General features: G+C 49.5%; 1 protein-coding gene across 19 annotated transcripts in view; it reads left to right on the top strand.

Annotated features, from left to right (window-relative positions):
- Positions 1-19816, top strand: part of PLEC (plectin) — a 1447724-nt gene that overhangs the window by 1262662 nt on the left and 165246 nt on the right. For 14 of the 19 annotated variants that reach the window (XM_069621862.1, XM_069621861.1, XM_069621869.1 and 11 more), the window contains 2 exons: positions 8584-8673; positions 10699-10734. In XM_069621862.1, the coding sequence (XP_069477963.1) occupies positions 8584-8673; positions 10699-10734 (126 nt within the window). The remainder of the gene's footprint in view (positions 1-8583; positions 8674-10698; positions 10735-19816) is intronic. The other 5 variants (XM_069621860.1, XM_069621858.1, XM_069621875.1 and 2 more) reach the window with 1 other exon arrangement.

The raw sequence follows: 19816 nt of genomic DNA, 5'->3' as shown, positions 1-19816 counted from the left end.
TATGACAGGGGTTTAATTAACACGAGGGGTGGACTGGGTTCCTCAGTACACAGGGACGACAAGCCAGGTCCCGCAGGCCTTCCCGGAAAGCAAGGTGATCCTCTAAGCAGCAGATGCTGGGGGGAATCGTGTTCTAAATTGGGGGTGCTTGGATGGAAAAGGAGGGCCGGCCTATTCTGGTCATTTTGATGGGAGCGATGGCGAGGAGGGGTGCAGTGTCGGAGCTCAGGTTTCTGTTGGGTTTGTAAGGGGTGAGCTTGTGTTGTAGGAATTCTGGGCTTGTCTTGTGCAGAGCACAATGGGTGATGCACATATCTGTGAATGTGGACCGTCGCCCTACAGGGAGCCAGTAGAGCACACAGCGGGTGGTTGTGATGTGCTCTATAGGGCCATGGGCTAGGAGGAGCCTAGCTGTGGTGGTTTGGACCCTTTGGAGTATTCTGAGTTGCGATGCAGGGGGCCGCCAGGTATAGGGAGTTGGTGTAGTCTAGGCGAGGTAGGGCGATAGTTGTGATTGCAGTGACTCTGTGAAGGCAGGAGAGGCAGGGAAAAATGGCATTGTTGAATGTGAGGGTGAAAAAAGCACGATTTAGATAGTGTTGATGTGGTGTGAAAGTGTCAGATCTGCGTCCATGGGACATCCCAGGTTTTTTACTGAATTGAAAGTGCTGGGAGGAGAGCCTAGCGAGAACGGCCACAGGGTGGGTTGGGGGTTGAGGAGAAGGTGGGTAGCCATGATCCTGTGTTCGATTTCTGTGAGGCAAGAGGCGAGTAGAGAATTAATTGGCAGAGCCGTGCCATTGCTGAGCCAGGGGTCTAGATTGGCTCTCACAGCCAAACATGAGCTGGCACATCAGAAGGCCCAGACCTGGCTTCCTGCCTCCTCATCCCACAACACAAAACCCATACTTGGCACCCTCTCTAACCAACCCCCACATCATAAGACCTTCACTTGGCATCCTGCCCACTCCCTACACAGTACACATGGTATAAATGGTTACAAATATACCTATTCATACATTGACGCTATAGACCATAAACCCATATGAGTGAGACTTTTTCAACAGATCAAGAAAAATAAGGACCAGTGATGAAAAGTGATTTGGTCCGGTTCATGTGATGCATGATGTTGAAGGTGGAGATTTCAGCCCTTTCCTACAGGATCCACAGTTTCCAATTTAGAAAGTAGGGGAGACTTCTTCTCCTATTCCTCGTTTCTTCAAAGTGGTTATTGAAGGGCTACACAAGTACACTATTCAATACATCTGGCGGCTTTCAAAGCGCCAATGTATCCGCACGAGCAAAGCCTATTCATTGTCTGCATCCTGGGGCAAATATATCCGAGAGTGCGCACAAGTGTGTAGACTTGAATTGTTATCTTAGTCTGTACAATTGCGTGTACTTTTAAAAGCTCCAAGTCACACGATAAAGCACCCCTGAAAAATATAAAAGAAGTCTTAATTGAAACAAAACTTCATATAGCAAGTATATATCACTTTGTCAGAAAAAAGAAAGGGGATTGAGCCAGTCACACAATGTATTTTATTAGAAAATGCACCCTACTCTGAATGACCTCCCTCCTTAGTTTGTAGTTTACTAACACCTGAAAATTGCATCCTTCTTTGTGTGTGTAACTGTGCCCAAAAGTAAATACCATTAAAAAAAAAATATATAAAAATCCAACATCCATTTCTGTAGCCACCATACCATATAGTCGCACCCATGGGTACTATTCTGGGTGCTATTCAACTCTTTTTTTGTAATGAACTCATTAGTGATCAAGACATTCACTAGAACATAAAGGGAAGCATTCTTACAGAATGAAACTGCGGGCAAACTCTGGAAAAAAAAATGCACATTTCCTTCCTTGGCAAGTAGAGGGCATACGCTGCTGTATATTTTAACAGCCCAATGGAGCATGGTGCCCAGTGGTGCCAACATTACCAGCCAGGGTCTCAGAAGCTGTCATTCAAATGTGTACTTTGCCGCTGGGTAGTCGGAACATGCATCTGCACCCTAGTGTCTTTCCCCACAATCGCTCACCGCGAGCCCATATGTGGGTGCCACCCAGGCCGAGGTAAAAGGCTGAAATCCAGGCAAGTGCCTCGCCCCAGCTACACAGAAGCCAAGCCAGCCTGGCAGCACTCGTTTCCATTCAGGCAGGCTGAATTCTGAAGGCTTTGGTCTTTTTCAACTACATTGTTTACATTTTGCAGCTCTGGCTCAGTGGGCAAATGCCCGGGCAGCCTGGAGAGTGGCGGTGGAGGTAAGTGCCATTTTACCCCCCTTCTCTGTCCGCCCCCGACGGCATCTACAGCAACACGTTCTCTGTGCACTTCGAGGCGGGCCGGTTTCTAGCAGCCTTCTTTTCCTGGGGGTGGCAGAGGGCAAGTAGGTTTCCTCTGATTGGCTGTCTTCAGCTGTCATTCGTGCAGTGTGTGCGTCTCCTCCAATGTCTTCTCCTTTATCACCTTTGACTTGGGGAAGGTTCCGTTTTAGTAGTGGGGTAGTCGGTCAGGTATTCTTTCTCTTGGTGCTCAGTTTACAATAACGATGCATGCATTGCCCCCTCCCCCAGGTTATCAGTCGTGGTTCAGTTGCAGTGGTAGAGTCAGGTGCCCCCCCCCCCACTCACTATGGAAAAATCCGGAATGCAGCCACGATTAAATGGGAAGCAGAATGAAAAGGCTGACCGAGCAGCCTATGGCAACTGCTTCTAACATACCAATGTAGCTGGTACATTGCCAGGAGGGGGGTGGGGGAGCTTGGAGAAAGGAATGCGAAACAGCGGTACATGAAAACGTGTGCAACGTGCCGTCTCCTAATCACTGCAGTAAAACAATACTAAAAGTTGACTTATTAACACGTTATCAGCTGTCGGGCTGTCTTGTCCCCTGGTGTACAGCTGTGCATGGGTGACAGTACCGGCGTGGTCAGGGGCCAGGTGCAGCCGGCCTGTAATGTCGTTTTAATAGCAGACTCTTTGCTGTTTCCTCTTCTTCACTTCTCTGACTTGTATTCTATCCTCTTTTCTCTCCTGTTTTCCTCTTCCTGTCTGTTTCACCCCTTCTGCTGCACAGCACTGGAGAGCAGAGGTATGTACGCATGCTCCCTTGACATGTGCAATTTCACCCGTACCCTTCGCCCTATGCCCTGCATGAGTTGACAAAAGGCAGCAGTGATTAAAGGCCCCCTTTGTGCTACTAGGTATGCAAAGCACAAAGAGCACCTGCGTGTGGCCACCGTGAGTTCCTCCCCCACTGCACAAAGTGAGGTTGACTATATCTGTTTTCTCCCCCGCTCATCCTGTTCAGAAGTCAACCTTCTGCACTAACCAAACAGGTGATCCCAACCTTCTAGTGGATCTCTAGCTGTTTCATTCAACCCCAAACAGTGCCCTTCAACCGCCTCTCCCCCCATGCTTCCTACTCACCTCAGTCCCGCAGCCACCCTCTTGGTCCACACTCTGCACCTCTTCTGGCACAACTCACTCTCCCATTCCACACTGTCATGTGACCTCCCTCCTGTTGCCTCTCATTGGTCTGCGAACATGTCTGTCATGTGACCTGGAAATCCTCTTCCGACACACCCCCGCCATGTTTTTTACACTCCTTACTCTTTATGTTCTTACACACCTCACTCACATGAACTTTCAGTAATTCTCTCGTACCACACTGTCAAGTGACCTCCATGCTGTGTCCTCTCACCAGTCTTCCAACATGTCTCCCTGTCATGTGACCATTAATCCTCTTATGTCACACCTCCCTGCCATGTGATCTTCCATTGTTCATATACGCCCCTCTGTCATGTGACCCTTTCATGGCTCCTTTGACACGCCACTTTCTGATGCAAATCCCTTATGTTGCCCTTCTTATGCACCTCATGGTCATGTGACCTTTTATCATTCATACCATTCATTTTATTTGATTTACAAAGCGCTTTTCGACAAAGGCGCAGAACAAAAATGATCAAACACAGCAGTACCATCGTGTGATACTGCAACGTGAGTAAAAACAGAAGAGGGGGAAAGGCACGCAGAATTAAGTGGAAAGGGAAGATTGAAGATGATCTTTTAGATATGATTGAAAGATAATAAGAGATGTAGAGAGCAAAGAAGAAGAGGAAGGGGGTACCAGTGTTTAGGAGCTAGAAGAGAAAAGGTACAGAAACGGGAAGAGGCACAGGGGGGGGAATTAAGAACAGTAAGAAGGAAAGCGTTCTGTGATCTGAAAGAGCGCGACAGAACATAGAATGACACTAAAAAGAAGCCAGACCATGGGTACATTTACAGACAGTTGAAAGAAATTGATAAAGTAGATGCGATTCAAAAGGAAGCAAAGGAATGGAGAGTAAGGAAGATGTGATGGAAGAACGAGAAGATAAAGAAATACGATGAATCAAGGAGTTCTAAACTGAACGAAGGGGGAGAAGATGTGAGACGGGGAGACCAAGCAGGAGAGATGAACAGTAATCAATGCGATAAAAGACCAGAGAGAAGAGGAGAAAGTTTAGTAGCATGAAAATAAAGATCGGGGCGAGCACGACGGATGCTGAATAGTGCATAACGGCAAGAACGAGCAAGAGCAGAGATGTGAAGTGAAAAGGAGAGCGAAGGATCAAAAATAACGCCCAGGTTACACGCAGATGAGACAAATGGCAGAGAAGACGGAGGAGGAATAGTTGAATAAGGGAAACACATCCTCATTCAGTCTTAGAAGGATTGTGGTGGAAAACATGGGAAGACATCCAGCTTTGAACAGCAGAGAGACAGTCTGATACAGTGGAGTGTCAAGCAGAGTCTAGGAGGAAAAGGAGAAAAAGAGCAGAGTGTCATCTTCGCACAGATATGATATGGCATTTGTAACGCGCCTATACACAAGTGTTTAAAGGCGCAATAAGGCAAGGGAGGGGGAACGATCATATTAGGCCAGGTGCATTGAGATTGCGAAAGGAAAGATTGAATGAAGATGTAAGAGCAGAGAGAGGGGCAGTATAAACAGAAAAGAGGAGAGGACCAAGTACAGAGCGAACAGGAAATGAGAAAGAGAAGTGTCCGGCCCAAGTTACAGAGTAAGACCATTGAGAAAGATGCACCTCACTGTCATATGACCTTCATTGTTCCTTTTACACCTCTCTTTTCAAAGAAATCACCCACTGTTCTACTTATGCACGGCACTGTCCAGTGACGTCGTTCTATGTATGCACCTCATTGTCATGGGGCCTCATAGTTCTTCTCACACTCTTCACCGTCGTGCAACCTCTCACTGCTCTTCTGATGCACCTCACTGTCCTGCAACCCCCACTGCTCTTCTGAGACACCTCACTGCCATGAAACCTCCCACTGCTCTTCTGACACACCTCACTGTCCTGCAACCCCCACTGATCTTCTGAGACACCTCACTGTCATGCAACCCCCACTGCTCTTCTGACACACCTCACTGTCATGCAACCTCCCACTACTCTTCTGACACACCTCACTTTCATGCACCCCCGCTGCTGTTCTGACATGCCTCACTGTCATGCAACCTCCCACTGCTCTTCTGACACACCTCACTGTCATGCAACCCCCACTGCTCTTCTGACATTCCTCACTGTCATGCAACTTCTCACTGCTTTTCTGATACACTTCAGTCATGCAACTTCGAACTGCTCTTCTGATGCATCTTACTGTCCTGCAACCTCCCACTGCTCTTCTGACATTCCTCACTGCCATGCAACCCCCACTGCTCTTCTGACATTCCTCACTGTCCTGCAACCTCCCACTGCTCTTCTGACACACCTCACTGCCATGCAACCCCCCACTGCTCTTCTGACATTCCTCACTGTCCTGCAACCTCCCACTGCTCTTCTGACACACCTCACTGTCCTGCAACCTCCCACTGCTCTTCTGACACACCTCACTGTCATGCAACCTCCCACTACTCTTCTGACACACCTCACTTTCATGCAACCCCCGCTGCTGTTCTGACACGCCTCACTGTCATGCAACCTCCCACTGCTCTTCTGACACACCTCACTGTCATGCAACCCCCACTGCTCTTCTGACATTCCTCACTGTCATGCAACCCCGACTGCTCTTCTGACACACCTCACTGTCCTGCAACATCCCACTGCTTTTCTGATACACTTCACTGTCATGCAACCTCACTGCTCTTCTGATACACCTCACTGTCATGCAACCTCCCACTGCTCTTTTGACATTCCTCACTTTCATGCAACCTCTCACTGCTTTTCTGATACACTTCGCTGTCATGCAACCTCTCACTGCTCTTCTGATACACCTCACTGTCATGCAACCTCCCACTGCTCTTCTGACATTCCTCACTGTCATGCAACCTCTCACTGCTTTTCTGATACACCTCACTGTCCTGCAACCTCCCACTGCTCTTCTGACATTCCTCACTGTCATGCAACCTCTCACTGCTCTTCTGATACACTTCGCTGTCATGCAACCTCCCACTGCTCTTCTGACACACCTCACTGTCATGCAACCCCCACTGCTCTTCTGACATTCCTCACTGTCATGCAACCCCGACTGCTCTTCTGACACACCTCACTGTCCTGCAACATCCCACTGCTTTTCTGATACACTTCACTGTCATGCAACCTCTCACTGCTCTTCTGATACACCTCACTGTCATGCAACCTCCCACTGCTCTTTTGACATTCCTCACTGTCATGCAACCTCTCACTGCTCTTCTGACATTCCTCACTGTCATGCAACCTCCCACTGCTCTTCTGACATTCCTCACTGTCATGCAACCTCTCACTGCTCTTCTGATACACTTCGCTGTCATGCAACCTCTCACTGCTTTTCTGATACACTTCGCTGCCATGCAACTGCTCACTGCTCTTCTGACACTCCTCCCCGTCATTCTTTGTTCCCACCCTTCCTTTTGATGCAACCGCCCATTGTTCTACTTCTGCACGTCACGTGGCCTTGTTGCTCTATGCATGCCCCTCACTGTCATGTGACCTCATAGTTCTTCTCACGCTCCTCACTGTCGTGTGACCGCTCCTTGCTGCACTTGGCTTTACTTATTTGCAGCTCTTCCTGCTGGTGTGCACCCACTGATGCCCGTTTAGCTTGCCATGTGACCGGTGTTGAGTTCAAAGGGTAGAGGTGCCTTTATTCACACTGCCCCCTGCTGGTGTGTAATAATGGCTGCACTGTTCACCTGATTGCTGAGGACGTGGAGCTTTGTTCATCTAATTAAGGATGTGTAACCCGGGCGCCCAGGGCGCTCTCCCTTTCCCCAGGAGGGCAGCGGGCGTGTCCATGGGTGGGGAGTCTCCCTCCAGCTGGAGGGCCCCGTGCACGCTGCAGGAGCCCGGGCAGAGGCTGCATGCACCACTTGTTATCAGAGCAATGGCCTTCATGATTCCGTTGTACCTCGTTCAGTGTTCCACCCTCATGGGCGTGCAGGCCGCGCACCTGCAGGCTCACTCGGGGAGGGTGGGAGGGGCTGCAGTGTGTATTAAGTGTGTGGCTCAAGCAGTGCATTCAGAAACTGCTAGATACGTCTGACAGCCTGGTGTGGTAATTGACCAACCTTGTGTAAAAATGTCATTACAATGAAGGTAAGAATGTAGCCCGACGGGTCGACACAGAGTTCGCCAGAGCAAGAGGCGGTAGTTGATGGCTGTAGACCAAGAGAAGATGGTTTATCAGAAAAGTCCTGTTTCCACTGGGTTTGATGCCCCGTCAAGTTGTAGAGCGACATTGAGGCTGGCCAAGAGCGAGACTGGCATCAGAGTGTAAGCCTCATGCAATGAGTGGCACTTGAAATCTCTAAAGCATCAATCGCTTCACCTGAGATGCCCCCCCCCCAACCCCAGGTTGACCAATTCCCAATGATCCGACCATTCCGTATTCAGTCCCGCCCTGTTTCCACGGCATCGTCCTATGTAATGACGATGCTGAGGCCATATGCATCACCACGTTAGGTAATGCTTCAGCAGGATCACATCCAATCCTTAACAGCATAACATTCGGCTCGGCAAGGCGTACACTACATTGCTCATGTCCAGAGTGTAAGCTACTCCCTGCTGCATGGCCGACAAGTGGCTTTAATGGAATCCACATTACATCCAAAGCACAAAATGCACCTGACCCTCTCCAAAGGGATCTCCACCCCCTTCTGTGCGCTCCCGCCTCAGGGCCCACGCCCACAGTGAATGTCAAAGCATTCCACCTAGGGTGGCCTGCCAGTTTTGAGGCTTGGCGCACTCCCTCAGGGAAAGGGAGTCTGAAGCAGGGAGACTGCCCCACTCCCACCACTGTATTTGTCCAATTTATTTCACAGCTTGTACCCCATCTTGTAGGAAACCCTATTTTTCAGTGACTATCTTCACATGTCCCGATTTTGGTTCGTCGCCTCCCTGTGTGTTAGCATTCATAAGACTGTGTAGCAGAATGGCGATGTTCATGAAGGGAAATGGCTCGTGTGCATCCATTCTGCTGACTCGGCAAGCGCTCCTCCGCAGCAAAGGTCCCCTGCAATCTATTAAAAAGCCTGCTCTCTGGCTGCAAGGGTTTGTGGGACAGTGACTCAGTGTTTTCCATCTCTTTTCTTCCCTTAGGCCCAGCGGCACGTCAACGACCTGTACGAAGACCTGAGAGATGGACACAACCTCATCTCCCTGCTGGAGGTCCTCTCCGGGGACACCTTGGTGAGTCTGCCCCGGCAGGCCGGGTTCTTCGCGTGTGGTTTGCGGCTTGCTTAGCACAGATTGTCTCTGTTGTGTTTCCTCTTCCCATGAATCCCTTTTCTATAATTTTCACTAATATCCCTTTTCTCTGCCATGCTTTCTACCTCCGCTCTACAAATCCCGCAGTGTGGGTTAGGAGGTTTGGGCTTGATGCTTCCACCTTTTAATGGTACCATTTAAGAGTAGCAATAAGCGGCAATCCCAGTTATGGCAAGCCAGGAGCATAGCAGGGCTCTGCAACCTGCTGCTCTCCAGCTGGTTTGGACTAAGACTACCATGAGCCCTCACCATTGACAATGCTGGCTATAGCTGATGGGCGTTAAGAGTTCAACACGTCTGGAGTGCCGAAAATTGCAGATTCCTGAGCTAGATGCATGCAGATGCTGGTACTTCATTGAGTGGCAGCTGTCCACCTTCACTCAATCTCCAGCTCTGCGTCATCTTCCCCCACACTCTCGACTCTCGAAGCTTGGATACGTAGCATCCCTGCTCGCCCTGAGCAGCCATTCCTCTTCCTGAAGATGGTCAAGACGGCTGTCCACATTTCTACAATCGGCATGAAAAAGCCCTCCAGGCCCATCATTGCTCCACTCACAGGTGAGCTGGGCACGTACCAGGCCTATGGGCCAAGCTAGGATTCGTCGAATGCAGAAAGGTTATTAAAGCGTGACATTTCAGTCACGCTCCCGACACCGTGTGCTGCAAATCTGGGATTTGAAAACGTATTCCTGAAGTGTGAGCATCTAGTGTAAAAAATAAATAAATATATAGGTGGAAAATACTAAAATATGGAATTTTAAGTCACAATTTTGAAAATCCAATATACAGTAAGTTCTTTAGCAAAAACAAGTCGGACTTCCACCAGTTAATGATGGAAACAGCCGCCTCCACCAAAATGTCCACCTTCTTCAAAATTGAGTATCGCTGTCTCGTGCTCTAAGCATTCCACAGCCAAACATTGTCATTTTTCTGAAACTGAAGTGCAAAGTCAACGAAAACATGCTGGAGATGTTAGTTCTTTCCCCCTCAAAAATGCTAGGAGGAGATGCTGTACTATTCAGCTCACGAAGTCTCCAGGCCGGACCTTTGAGGGAACTCTAATGTTTTGTGTGGCTCCTGTGGGGCACTGCCTTACCGGGTGTGTGACTATATGGTTCGAGGCAATTGCCCTCTCGCTAGCACTGCCTACTTCATCACGAGGGTGATTGAGGTGGTCAGTAGTTCTGAAAACTGTAGTCTTTCCCCCCAAATCAGAAGCCATGTTTCTGCATTGAAAACCAAACCTATTAGCATTTTAGCTCTGAGCATCGGTGCTAATTGGAGGCTGGGATGAAGGCCATCATGCCCTCTGATCTTTTGGTGGAACCGATCTGCCTTTTTCAGCGTAGAACCCATAATCAGACAACCCTTCCCACCTAGGTGTAAGGACTACCCAGCCTCTCCTTCCCTTCAGAAAATCCTTTAATATGACAAACTATCCTGCGTCGTATCGCTAATGTTTATAACATTTTGTATAGTTTGGATAAAATTACACATCAAAAAATGTCACACGATGATGGACCCAAAATGACATTGACTCAAAAGTGCTATGTCCACAATAAAACAGAACCAGTAAAGCTTTGCCCTGCCCTGGAAGTGCTTCTTCCTCACCCGGAAGTTATTTTACCCTGCCCTTCTCCCCCATCAGCATTTGTTTCTGCCAGACCCGGAAGTGCTTCCACCAGACCTGGAAGTGCTTTGTCGGCTTTCCAGTCAGTATGACCCATCTCCTTCTTTCTCCTTCCTCTTCGCAGGACACTCTTGTGATGGTGTCATGCGAGCACCTAACGCATTAACATAACTCTTCTGCTTTATTAAAAAAAACTGTCTTGCCTTTTTGTCCTTTTTTTATTTTGTGTTTTTTCCCTTTCTCTTGTTTGCTGACCTTCGCCCTGACCTCTTGCCCTTTGGCCTTTGCCTCCTTTGCACTGCTCTTGCTGGGGGTAGCCGAGAGAACGCGACATTATCAGGAACTTGCGGTTGGTGAGTGGGGACTGCCCTTGTTTGCACCCAGCATGTCCTGGGCATGGCATGATGCTCTGCCATTGGCTGCACCCAAAACATGATGTCACTTCCTGCCTGACCACTTAAAAAGGTGAACGTTCCAAAGGAGAGCTCTGGGGTCCATAAGATTTGCAATGTGTCGATAGAAAAACACCAGGCACTAGGTTGCCTTGGCAATTTGTTACACATTTACGTATTTCAGTCATGGAAAAGTTGACCCGTTGGATTGGCGAGCTCTTGGTGACCCGAGGGACGTTTTGAGATAGTTAAGCCTCTTGAGGAATTGACATCATAACATAAGTAGCCAAATGGAGCTTTTCTCAAGTTCTCGGCTGCAAAACCATGAGTGACTGGCGTGGAGAGTGGAGTGAGTGCTGGTTGGATGAATGGTGCATTGCTGGTTCGCTGCTCTCACCTGGGCACTTTCATGGGCATGCAGAGGCGCTTCGGACCCCTGTCTCGTTACAGATGGCCACCCCAGGAGGTTCCCTATGTCTGAGTGCCGTACAAGCCTAGGTGAAGGGGGATTGGGGTTGCAAGACGGAAGCTGAAATGTTGGAGGGAGAAAAGATTGAAAGTTATTTTTCCGATAATAACTTTTGGTCTTCTCTCCCCTGAACATTTCCGACTTTGCCCTTCCCCCACACCCCTACTTACCTGTGGGCGGCACACCTCCTTGTGCGCCGCTTTCTCCAACATCCCTCTGCGACGCCGGTTCCATTCACTTACGTGCTTGGGAACCGGCCCCACAGGGGCCTTTCCTTTTTATTTTTCCTTTTTTTTTATGTAGGGAGTGCCCCCTATGCAGGGGACACCCCTGCAACTCCTGAATCTGAAAATGCCAAACATGGGATGGGGGGGACAGCCTCACATCCCCCGCTCCTCATCTTCTGTAGTTTCCCATTCATTCGACTGGTACCGGCCTTTTTCATTCTTTTGGACCATTTGTACGAATGGATTCGGTCTTTTTGGACATTTCCGGTGAGGGGAGAGCAGCAACACACACGCGTGGCATTTTGAGTCTCTCTCTGGTGTGGGAGCCCTCAAAACCCGGCCCCTGACATGCCGCCCCACATATCGCCTACTTGGGGCGCATTGTCTGGTCACCTGGGCCGGTTTCTAATCCAGTTACGCATTTTGGCTGTGTGGTGGGACTGGTTTGTCCCCCGACAGGCACTTGCCCAAAAGGTTTCCCCTCCAGGTTGGAACCACGTTTATTGGTAAATGGAAGACATGGGCAGGAAATTTTGCCATATCTGTCCCTGGTGCCACCTCCCTCTCAGGCAGAGTGAGAGATGGCGTGAAGGGGGCACTGAGGGTGGAGTGGGGGGCATAGCCAGCACTGCTGTAGCAAAAGACTGCCCCAGAGAACTAAGAGTCTTTGCCTCTCACCTGGGACTGTTAGATGGTGGTTAAAGGGGCGCACCTGCAAAAGCTCCATGTGTCCGCGTCAAGGCACCCCTTTCCCTCCATAGAACCTCCCCATGTTCTATGGAGGGAAAGGGGTGAGGGCCCGGGGGCACCTAAAGTGGGGTATGGAGAGCAATTCTCTGCCTTGCGTTTCCAGGCGCATTCCTATGTAATGCCTATTTTCCCGTATGCATTGCCTTTTCTGGTGGCATTTTGTATACCCGCTCCCTCGTCCAATAACATGCCTATCAGCTCACCCACATTTGGTGGGTGACATCAGTCATAGCATCACTCACCCACCAACCCCCTCGCCCGTCCATAGGCATCAATGGCGTGTCGCCCGCCAAAACAAAATCTCATTTGTTTGTCGCATTGGCAGCTCAAAGGGTTGGCGGATATGTAATTACGTGGCAGAATTATGACTTCTACTACTGGCCCAGCCTTCCTTTCCCCCAAGCAATTGGAAACCAATATCCCTGCATTGTATGAAAGGCAGTCTCTACCCCAATGGCCTGATTCCGCTCTCTATGGGCTTCCGGTCTGAGCTGTGTCTGCCAGGCTCTATTTCGTTTCCCATGGTCACTTAGTCTGTATTCGGTGAACGGTGCCTTTGGATTGTGTTTCGGCAACGGCCTGGCCTCTGTGAGTCTCAAATCTCGTGAATGTGCTGTGCGGTATTCTAGTGTGTCATGTGGTACTGTAGTGGGACGTGCAATAGGGTGACCAGACGTCTCGGTTTTCCCGGGACAGTCCCAGTGTCAGGGTTTTCTTTTTTTGAAAAACCCTGTCCTGTTTTTTTTGAGATACTTGATCGGGCTGTCTACCGCTCTCCCCACTCAGTGTTCACCCCGTCACCATACCGTCCGTCTTCCACCAGGCCCTCTCCCCTCTAATCAGTGTTCTCTGCCTCTAAAATGCATGGAGACAGGCCACCGAAAAAGTAAGTGGGTCTACGGTTAATTCAGCCTCCTGTTTGTGTTTTAGTCCACTTTTGTGTTTTATCAATGCTGCAACTGTAGTCCTACATCTATGTCTGTGGCTTGTCCCAGTTTTTTATTTTGATATTCTGTTCACCCTACCAAGCAAGGCCTTTCGAGGCTGTGCATTAAGTTGCTGGGAGATGACTTCACCTGCACCTGGGTTCCCACTATGTGACCTGGGTGGTGATGGGGGGGTAAGTACTGCCCTGTAGCCCTTTCATTTCTTCCTGTACTACCTAGTAGTGAGGGCGTTCGGGTCACTTTTCCTAACATGGCCCCAGAATGAAGCAACGTCCTCCTAGACGTGGTGGGCGCGTGTGGGGCTTGGATGGCAGCAGCCCACGGCTTGGGAGGGCTGAAGTCCTCCCACTTTGAGGCACAAGGCGGCACCCTGCTATAGCGTCCAGCAGGGGCTCTGATGGCCACAAAATCTGCCCGGCGGGCGATATGAGTGTATCTGCCATTTCATATGGCTCAGCCAAAGGCCTAACCGCTGGGCTCAGCTTTTAGATGGTCCACGTCACCAGTGATTAGCATCGCTTTGCGAAACTAAATAGCCACTGAGTCGGGATGCCAGATGCATCCATTGGACGAATGGATGGGCATAATGGCTAGTCAGACTCCAGGGCCCTCTCCCCTCTAATCAGTGTTCTCTGCCTCTAAAATGCATGGAAACAGGCCACTGAAAAAGTAAGTGGGTCTACGGTTAATTCAGCCTCCTGTTTGTTTTTTAGTCCTCTTTTGTGTTTTATCAATGCTGCAACTATAGTCCTACTTCTATGTCTGTGGCTTGCCCCAATTTTTTATTTTGAGGAAGGGGTCAGTAGCGCAAAGTGTTTATTGACCCAACTCACTCCGCCCGTGCCATGGTCTGGGCAGTTTCTGTGCAAGCTGTAGGAACCTTTGTGCCACGTGCAGTTCCCTGGGGGAACATAAGCCGTGCGCACACCCACGCAGAAGGGGTGCGAGTGCGACACTTCTTGGACGCAGGATAGTGGCGAGTAATAGAAGTCCGTGAACGTTAAAGACCCAACACCCAACACCCAACACACATCACACAGATCTTAGCAGTGAGCCCCTGCCTTTCTTCCCGCAGAATATGACGGGTGAAGAGGATTCCAGCAGGAGTTGTAGTGTGGCTTTCAATAGTTACTCTTTTCTTAAAGGCGTGGAATGCGGCACGTGGACACTTTTGTTGCAAACTTTGTAGTTTTAAACGGCCACTACATATACCATGCATGATGCATCGCACCCATTTTTTAAAACAAAAATCTCGCTATTTTTTACTTGCTCCCCCACCCCTAAAATAATTAATTACAACTCCAAACAACCCAATTGGAAAAATGAATTCTCCCGCTTTTAGTGAGAAACCTCCCTCCCAGCTGCTGAGAAATGCTGGCATGTGTGCATGTTTATCTTCTGAGCTCCACGTGGTACACTTTCCGAGTGGGCCCGATTTCCGTGCATTCTAAAACACGCGGGCTGCAGGCGGCCATTACGCGACGATCCCAGGCCTCCTCAGGCGGGTGATGCTGCAGCCTCCACTGGACGTGTCCCTAGGCAGCAGCGCCCCCTCGCGGCGGTTGATCAGGAAATACCGCCAGCCTACACCCGCACTCGTTTTTTAATTGTTTGAGTTGCACTTCAAAGCGAGCCTCTCCCATTGAGCTCCCTCCTCCAGGTTCTGGGGAGCCAGCACGCCAGGGCTGGCATGATGGAGGTCACAAGCTACCCGACAGGTGCTGTTCAAACGCCTCGCTGTTTCACCTGCGGTGTCGGGCACTGGGAGGCTCCTTGCACCCTCGAGTCAGTCTAGCTTCTAAGGAATTCTTTCTATAGCGATCCACGCATTGTCGGCCAATGCCGTGTGTGTGCGCGTTACTGTCTCGAATCCAACAGTCCATGGCCTGGTGGAACAGGGCACTCGGCGCTGGAACTTTAACGCCAAGGCGCTGCACTGCAGTGGTGCGGCCTGGTGCAGCTGCTGTTGGTACAGTGTAGTGCCGTGGCTGTGTGTGCAGGAGGGGGTTGTTGTCGTAAACTGGCTATCACAAGGTGGAAGGCAGGAACACCCTGCCAGCTCTGCCCATGCCAGCGGGAGGCCGATCTCACTGCTGAAGAAAGGGGTCTGAGCCTGTGACTGCTCATGGTGCGATGGCATATCGAGTCTTCTCGTTCCATATCCTGTACCCCGGCGCTCCCCTTTAAGTGTCCGGCGCTGAGGCGGGTGTGGCTCGTGTCTACGACCTCTGCCTGTAGGAGCTGCAACCTCAGAACTGGAGACCGACGCTCCAGGAGACCCGAGACCCCGTCGTTACATGCTGGCAAGGCCTCCCTGTCCATTCAGTTTTTTGTGCCTCAAAGACACTGGCACTTGGTAACCCACAGTCCCACAAACTACGCCTTCCAGGGCCTCTCCGCTTCTCGCTTCGACACTAATAATCATTATGATAATAATAATTTGGCATTTATATAGCGCTACGAACCCTCAGGTATCCGAGCGCTGCTTATTATTACCCACGGTGTGTGGTGCTCATTATGGACCTCCGAAGGATGAAAGGCTGAGTTTGGCCCTGCCGGGATTCGAACCTGCGCTCTACTCGCTGTGCTATCGGACTAGCTGACCCTAGCTGGCTGCACACCCTGTGCCTGGAAGTCCGTAAAGCAATCGCACCGCAGATGTATCAAGGGACCTCACATTCATTCGATAGGCGCTGAAATTCCGAGTAGCAAATCTCCAGCCTGTACCCTATTTAAAAGCTAACAGGCTGAGAAGTGGATGAAACTCGGATCACAGCCCGAGGATCAATCAATGTACTTTTTTGTTTTGTTTCGGCTATTAGGTGATGGTGTAAACCAAATCTACTGGCGTAGGATGGGATGTGAGGGGGGGCACCCAGCCTGTGGATGTTTGGCTTGTTACCCAGCTAGTCACTGCCCATATCTATGCTAGCCCTTCCGGTCATTCACATCCACTACACGCTCAACACACACACACACTTCTCTGGAGTCTCATTGAGCTAGCTCTAAGCTTTTAAAGAGGTGCCATTGTTATTTCTAAGCCATCCTAGGGATGGTAATGGTTTAATTACAGCTGTAAAACAGCTCAGTTACAATAACAAATGTCTTAACTAGGCCTGCCTTCAGCCAATTGATATATAAGCAATATGTGTATCCTTACATCTGTTCCTTGCACCGAATTCCTGTTAACAACTGGCATTATCAAAACCAGCAGTTTTGGCTTGTGTGTAGGCAGGGAATAGGGATTGCCCGGCACACCCCAAATCCAAACATTTATTTGAATGTCACAATCACAAAACGCCAGGATTCTGATTATTGCACACTTTTTGTAACGTCCTGGAGCTTTGGAACAAAAGGTTGACACATGCACCACACCCTGTACTGCCTCTCCAACATCCCCTCAGATATCTAACGTCACTTCGAAGTCCAGTGCCATGAACTACATGCCCCAAGATGCACTTGACCACATAATCCCAAGGGGGGAAAGAAGCATGCAGCCCCCATGGGCAGAACAAGAACAGTTCAGAGTTTGTTGCGAAAACAAAATGTTGAAAACAAAAACATGCATACATTTGCGGCCTGGAGTGTGTGGAAGGCAGAAAACGTAACTTGCACTCCGCCTTTGGGTCTGCAAGCTCACCCACACCACAGTTCCCTGTGCCGGAGTGACACCACCACACACCCAGAGTCTGGTGAGACTCCCCTGCAAGGAAACCGGTGGTCACGCGCAATTTCTGGGCACATTCAGTGTGAATTGTGACCTGGCCCTGGTAGAGGTAGTTGGGCACTGGTTCTTTGGGATAATTGCGAGAAGTGGGCCCGCAGCAGGCTCCCAGATCAAAGCCAGCGGTCTTCTAGTCTGGGCAAGTGCCTGGGCCCAGAGGGTGCAGATACCCGAAAGGGGGTCGCAAGAGTTTCACCAGGACCAAGTATGCCAAAAAATGCCCCCATGCCTTACAACCTCGGCACACGGGTGGTGAGAACGTTTTATAACAGAATGAAATGCTGACAAGCATAGGCCCAAGGTAAGCGGGACCGCCACAAGGACTGCAGCAAGTGGTAAAATCACGAGGGGGGCGTCCGGAATCCAGTGGGTGCAGACCACGTGCGTGGTGCTGGGGTCCCTAAAGGGAGTGGGCACAACAAACCGAGAAAATGAAACAGAGGAAGGGCGAAGAGAAAAGAAGTGTATTGCGAAGTATTCAAGTGTCGCAGAGGTGTAAAAACAATAAAAGCGAGGGGTGCCGTCCTCTGCCATGGATAGCACGATGAACATTCTAAAGCTGCCACTTATGCCCAGCAAGTAAAGGAACAATTGCAAGCCCCTGGCTCAGCCCGAAGGAGTTTACACTGAGCTATGCTCTCCCCGACTGATCATGTTAAAACGCAAATATAACCAGCTAGCACTGACCAAGGTTCTAGAGTGGTCTAACACATGCGCTTCTACACGCCATGTTCATGTTGTTCTGCGGAAAACACAAGGAATGTCCCCACCAGGGTGGCAGAACCCAAATTATTTAGGTTATTTTTTTATACTGTAAATCACGATGCGATCGAATGTGTTTATGAAATACTGCATAAAAAAATCATTTGAATTAAAAACTTTTCGATTTAGTCAAAATGCTAAGACTGTGTTCAAGTAATATGCATTTTGAATATACCTGGAAAATTACTATTGGATTTGATGCTTATAAAAAAGAACCTAAATAATTCGGGTTCTGCCGCCCTGGTAGGAACATTCCTTGTGTTTTCCTTTTGATGTCACCACGTACTACCACAGTAGGTTCGCCCCCCCCCCCTGAGACAAAAACATGTAATTATACGGGTCAGGGTATACATTAATGTGCCACAGCTGGCTCGAAGTCTAGTCAGATTCTGTAGGGGACTGCCCCACTGGTTCTGCATGCGCCATAGATAGAAATGTGACTGTTGGCATGTACCACACATAGAATTCTGAACCTAGCCTGCGTCGCATCTAGATAGAAATGTGACTGTTAGCATGCACCACACTTAGAATTCTGAACCTAACTTGCGTCGAATCTAGATAGAAATGTGACTGTCAGCATGTGCCGCACCTAGATGGAATCCCACAATTGCAAGGACAGCAATGCCAACTAACCAACCAACTAACAATTCCATCCCTCTGCATACACCTCTCAAACTATAACCAAACACAACCACAAGCCTAAAACGCAGCAATCCGCACAAACTTCACAACAATGCAACAACAAAACAAACCACACATAGACTTGCACAACAGCACACGACGCCTACGGACCACAAAACACCCCAAGTCCAGCCAACGGACCCACCGGGCTGAGGCTGTCAACAGCACATCACTGCTCTCTTGCACTTTTCCCGCTTATTCCCACTAACACACCCCCTCTCCTCCCCTTTTTCAGAGCCGCCAGAGCGCCAGGGGACCACTTCAGTGGTGATAGTGCGCGGTACAAATGTCCTTTAACATTAATATGTACTAGCGGCATCTCGCACATCTGGTTTATCTTGCGATGAACATGCTTAATGCCACAAGTGGTTTCAAACGCATTGAAACGCATTCTAGAGTGGCATAGAACAGCCTGGTAGCGATCTACCGTAGGTGGTTCCAGAGGAAGTCAGGTTCTAGAGCAATCTACAGTAGCCATCTGTACAATGAGCCAGTCTCTTTAATTATCAACTATTTATAAATGAACACTTGTTCTAGAGCGAGCCAAGCTAGTCAGTTTCCAGGGATCTGCTCCCTGCTGGCTCCAAGCTAGTCAGTTTCCAGAGATCTGCTCCCTTCTGGCTCCAAGCTAGTCAGTTTCCAGAGATCTGCTCCCTTCTGGCTCCAAGCTAGTCAGTTTCCAGAGATCTGCTCCCTGCTGGCCCCAAGCTAGTCCGTTTCCAGAGATCTGCTCCCTGCTGGCTCCAAGCTAGTCATTTTCCACCTTGCAACATTCTGTTACATTCCATCAAAAGTAGGATTGAAATTGAACCTCCCTTTGGTGATTAAAATTTGCAATGCTACTTCCTGAGTAGCGTGTTCCTCAGTGCCCTTTAGCCAGCCCTGGTGTAAGTCTTGTGCAATGTGCCACGTCCATGCGCTGTATTGGTCCTAGCGGACGGAGGTCAGTAACATGACTCAAGTCAACACGGTAGGGTAAAGTGTGCCCTGTGTTTCCACCCAATGTGTCTGGGGTTAAAAGTACCCTCAATGCTCGCCCCTACAACATCGGTATGGAAAACAATGATCGAACAGATGTCAGTGGTTTACAAGTGATCATAACTTCAAAGAACCCGGCATCTGCTCTATGTATTTTTTATCCCACTTATCTCTTATATTAATGGAAACAAATGCTCTGTCTGCCTCCAGAGATACTAGAAAGAATTCTGCATCGACTGCTGGCTCGTGTGAAATGCAGACAGCTGTACCGAGGTCGAGCTTCCCATCCAAAGGGCTGTATATCATTGGCGTGCTAGTCCAAGTGGCGCAGGGAGTGGTCAGGATTTGACCAGGAAATCCTCTCCGAGCAAGTGCTGTTCCTGTGGGGGTCAGGAGGAAGAGATGATTTCTAAAGCACACAGCAGAAAGGAAGCCCCTGTTCACAGCCAGTCTGTCCCCTCTCCTGATTGCAACACTCCTGGGTCCTATCGGCCGGGCACAAAGA

Source organism: Ambystoma mexicanum, chromosome 5q, assembly GCF_040938575.1.
Source record: "Ambystoma mexicanum isolate Mex_15411 chromosome 5q, UKY_AmexF1_1, whole genome shotgun sequence".
NCBI classification, from domain to species: Eukaryota; Metazoa; Chordata; class Amphibia; order Caudata; family Ambystomatidae; genus Ambystoma; species Ambystoma mexicanum.
Note: the sequence above shows the minus strand (reverse complement) of the source record. Positions and strands in the feature narration are given on the sequence as shown.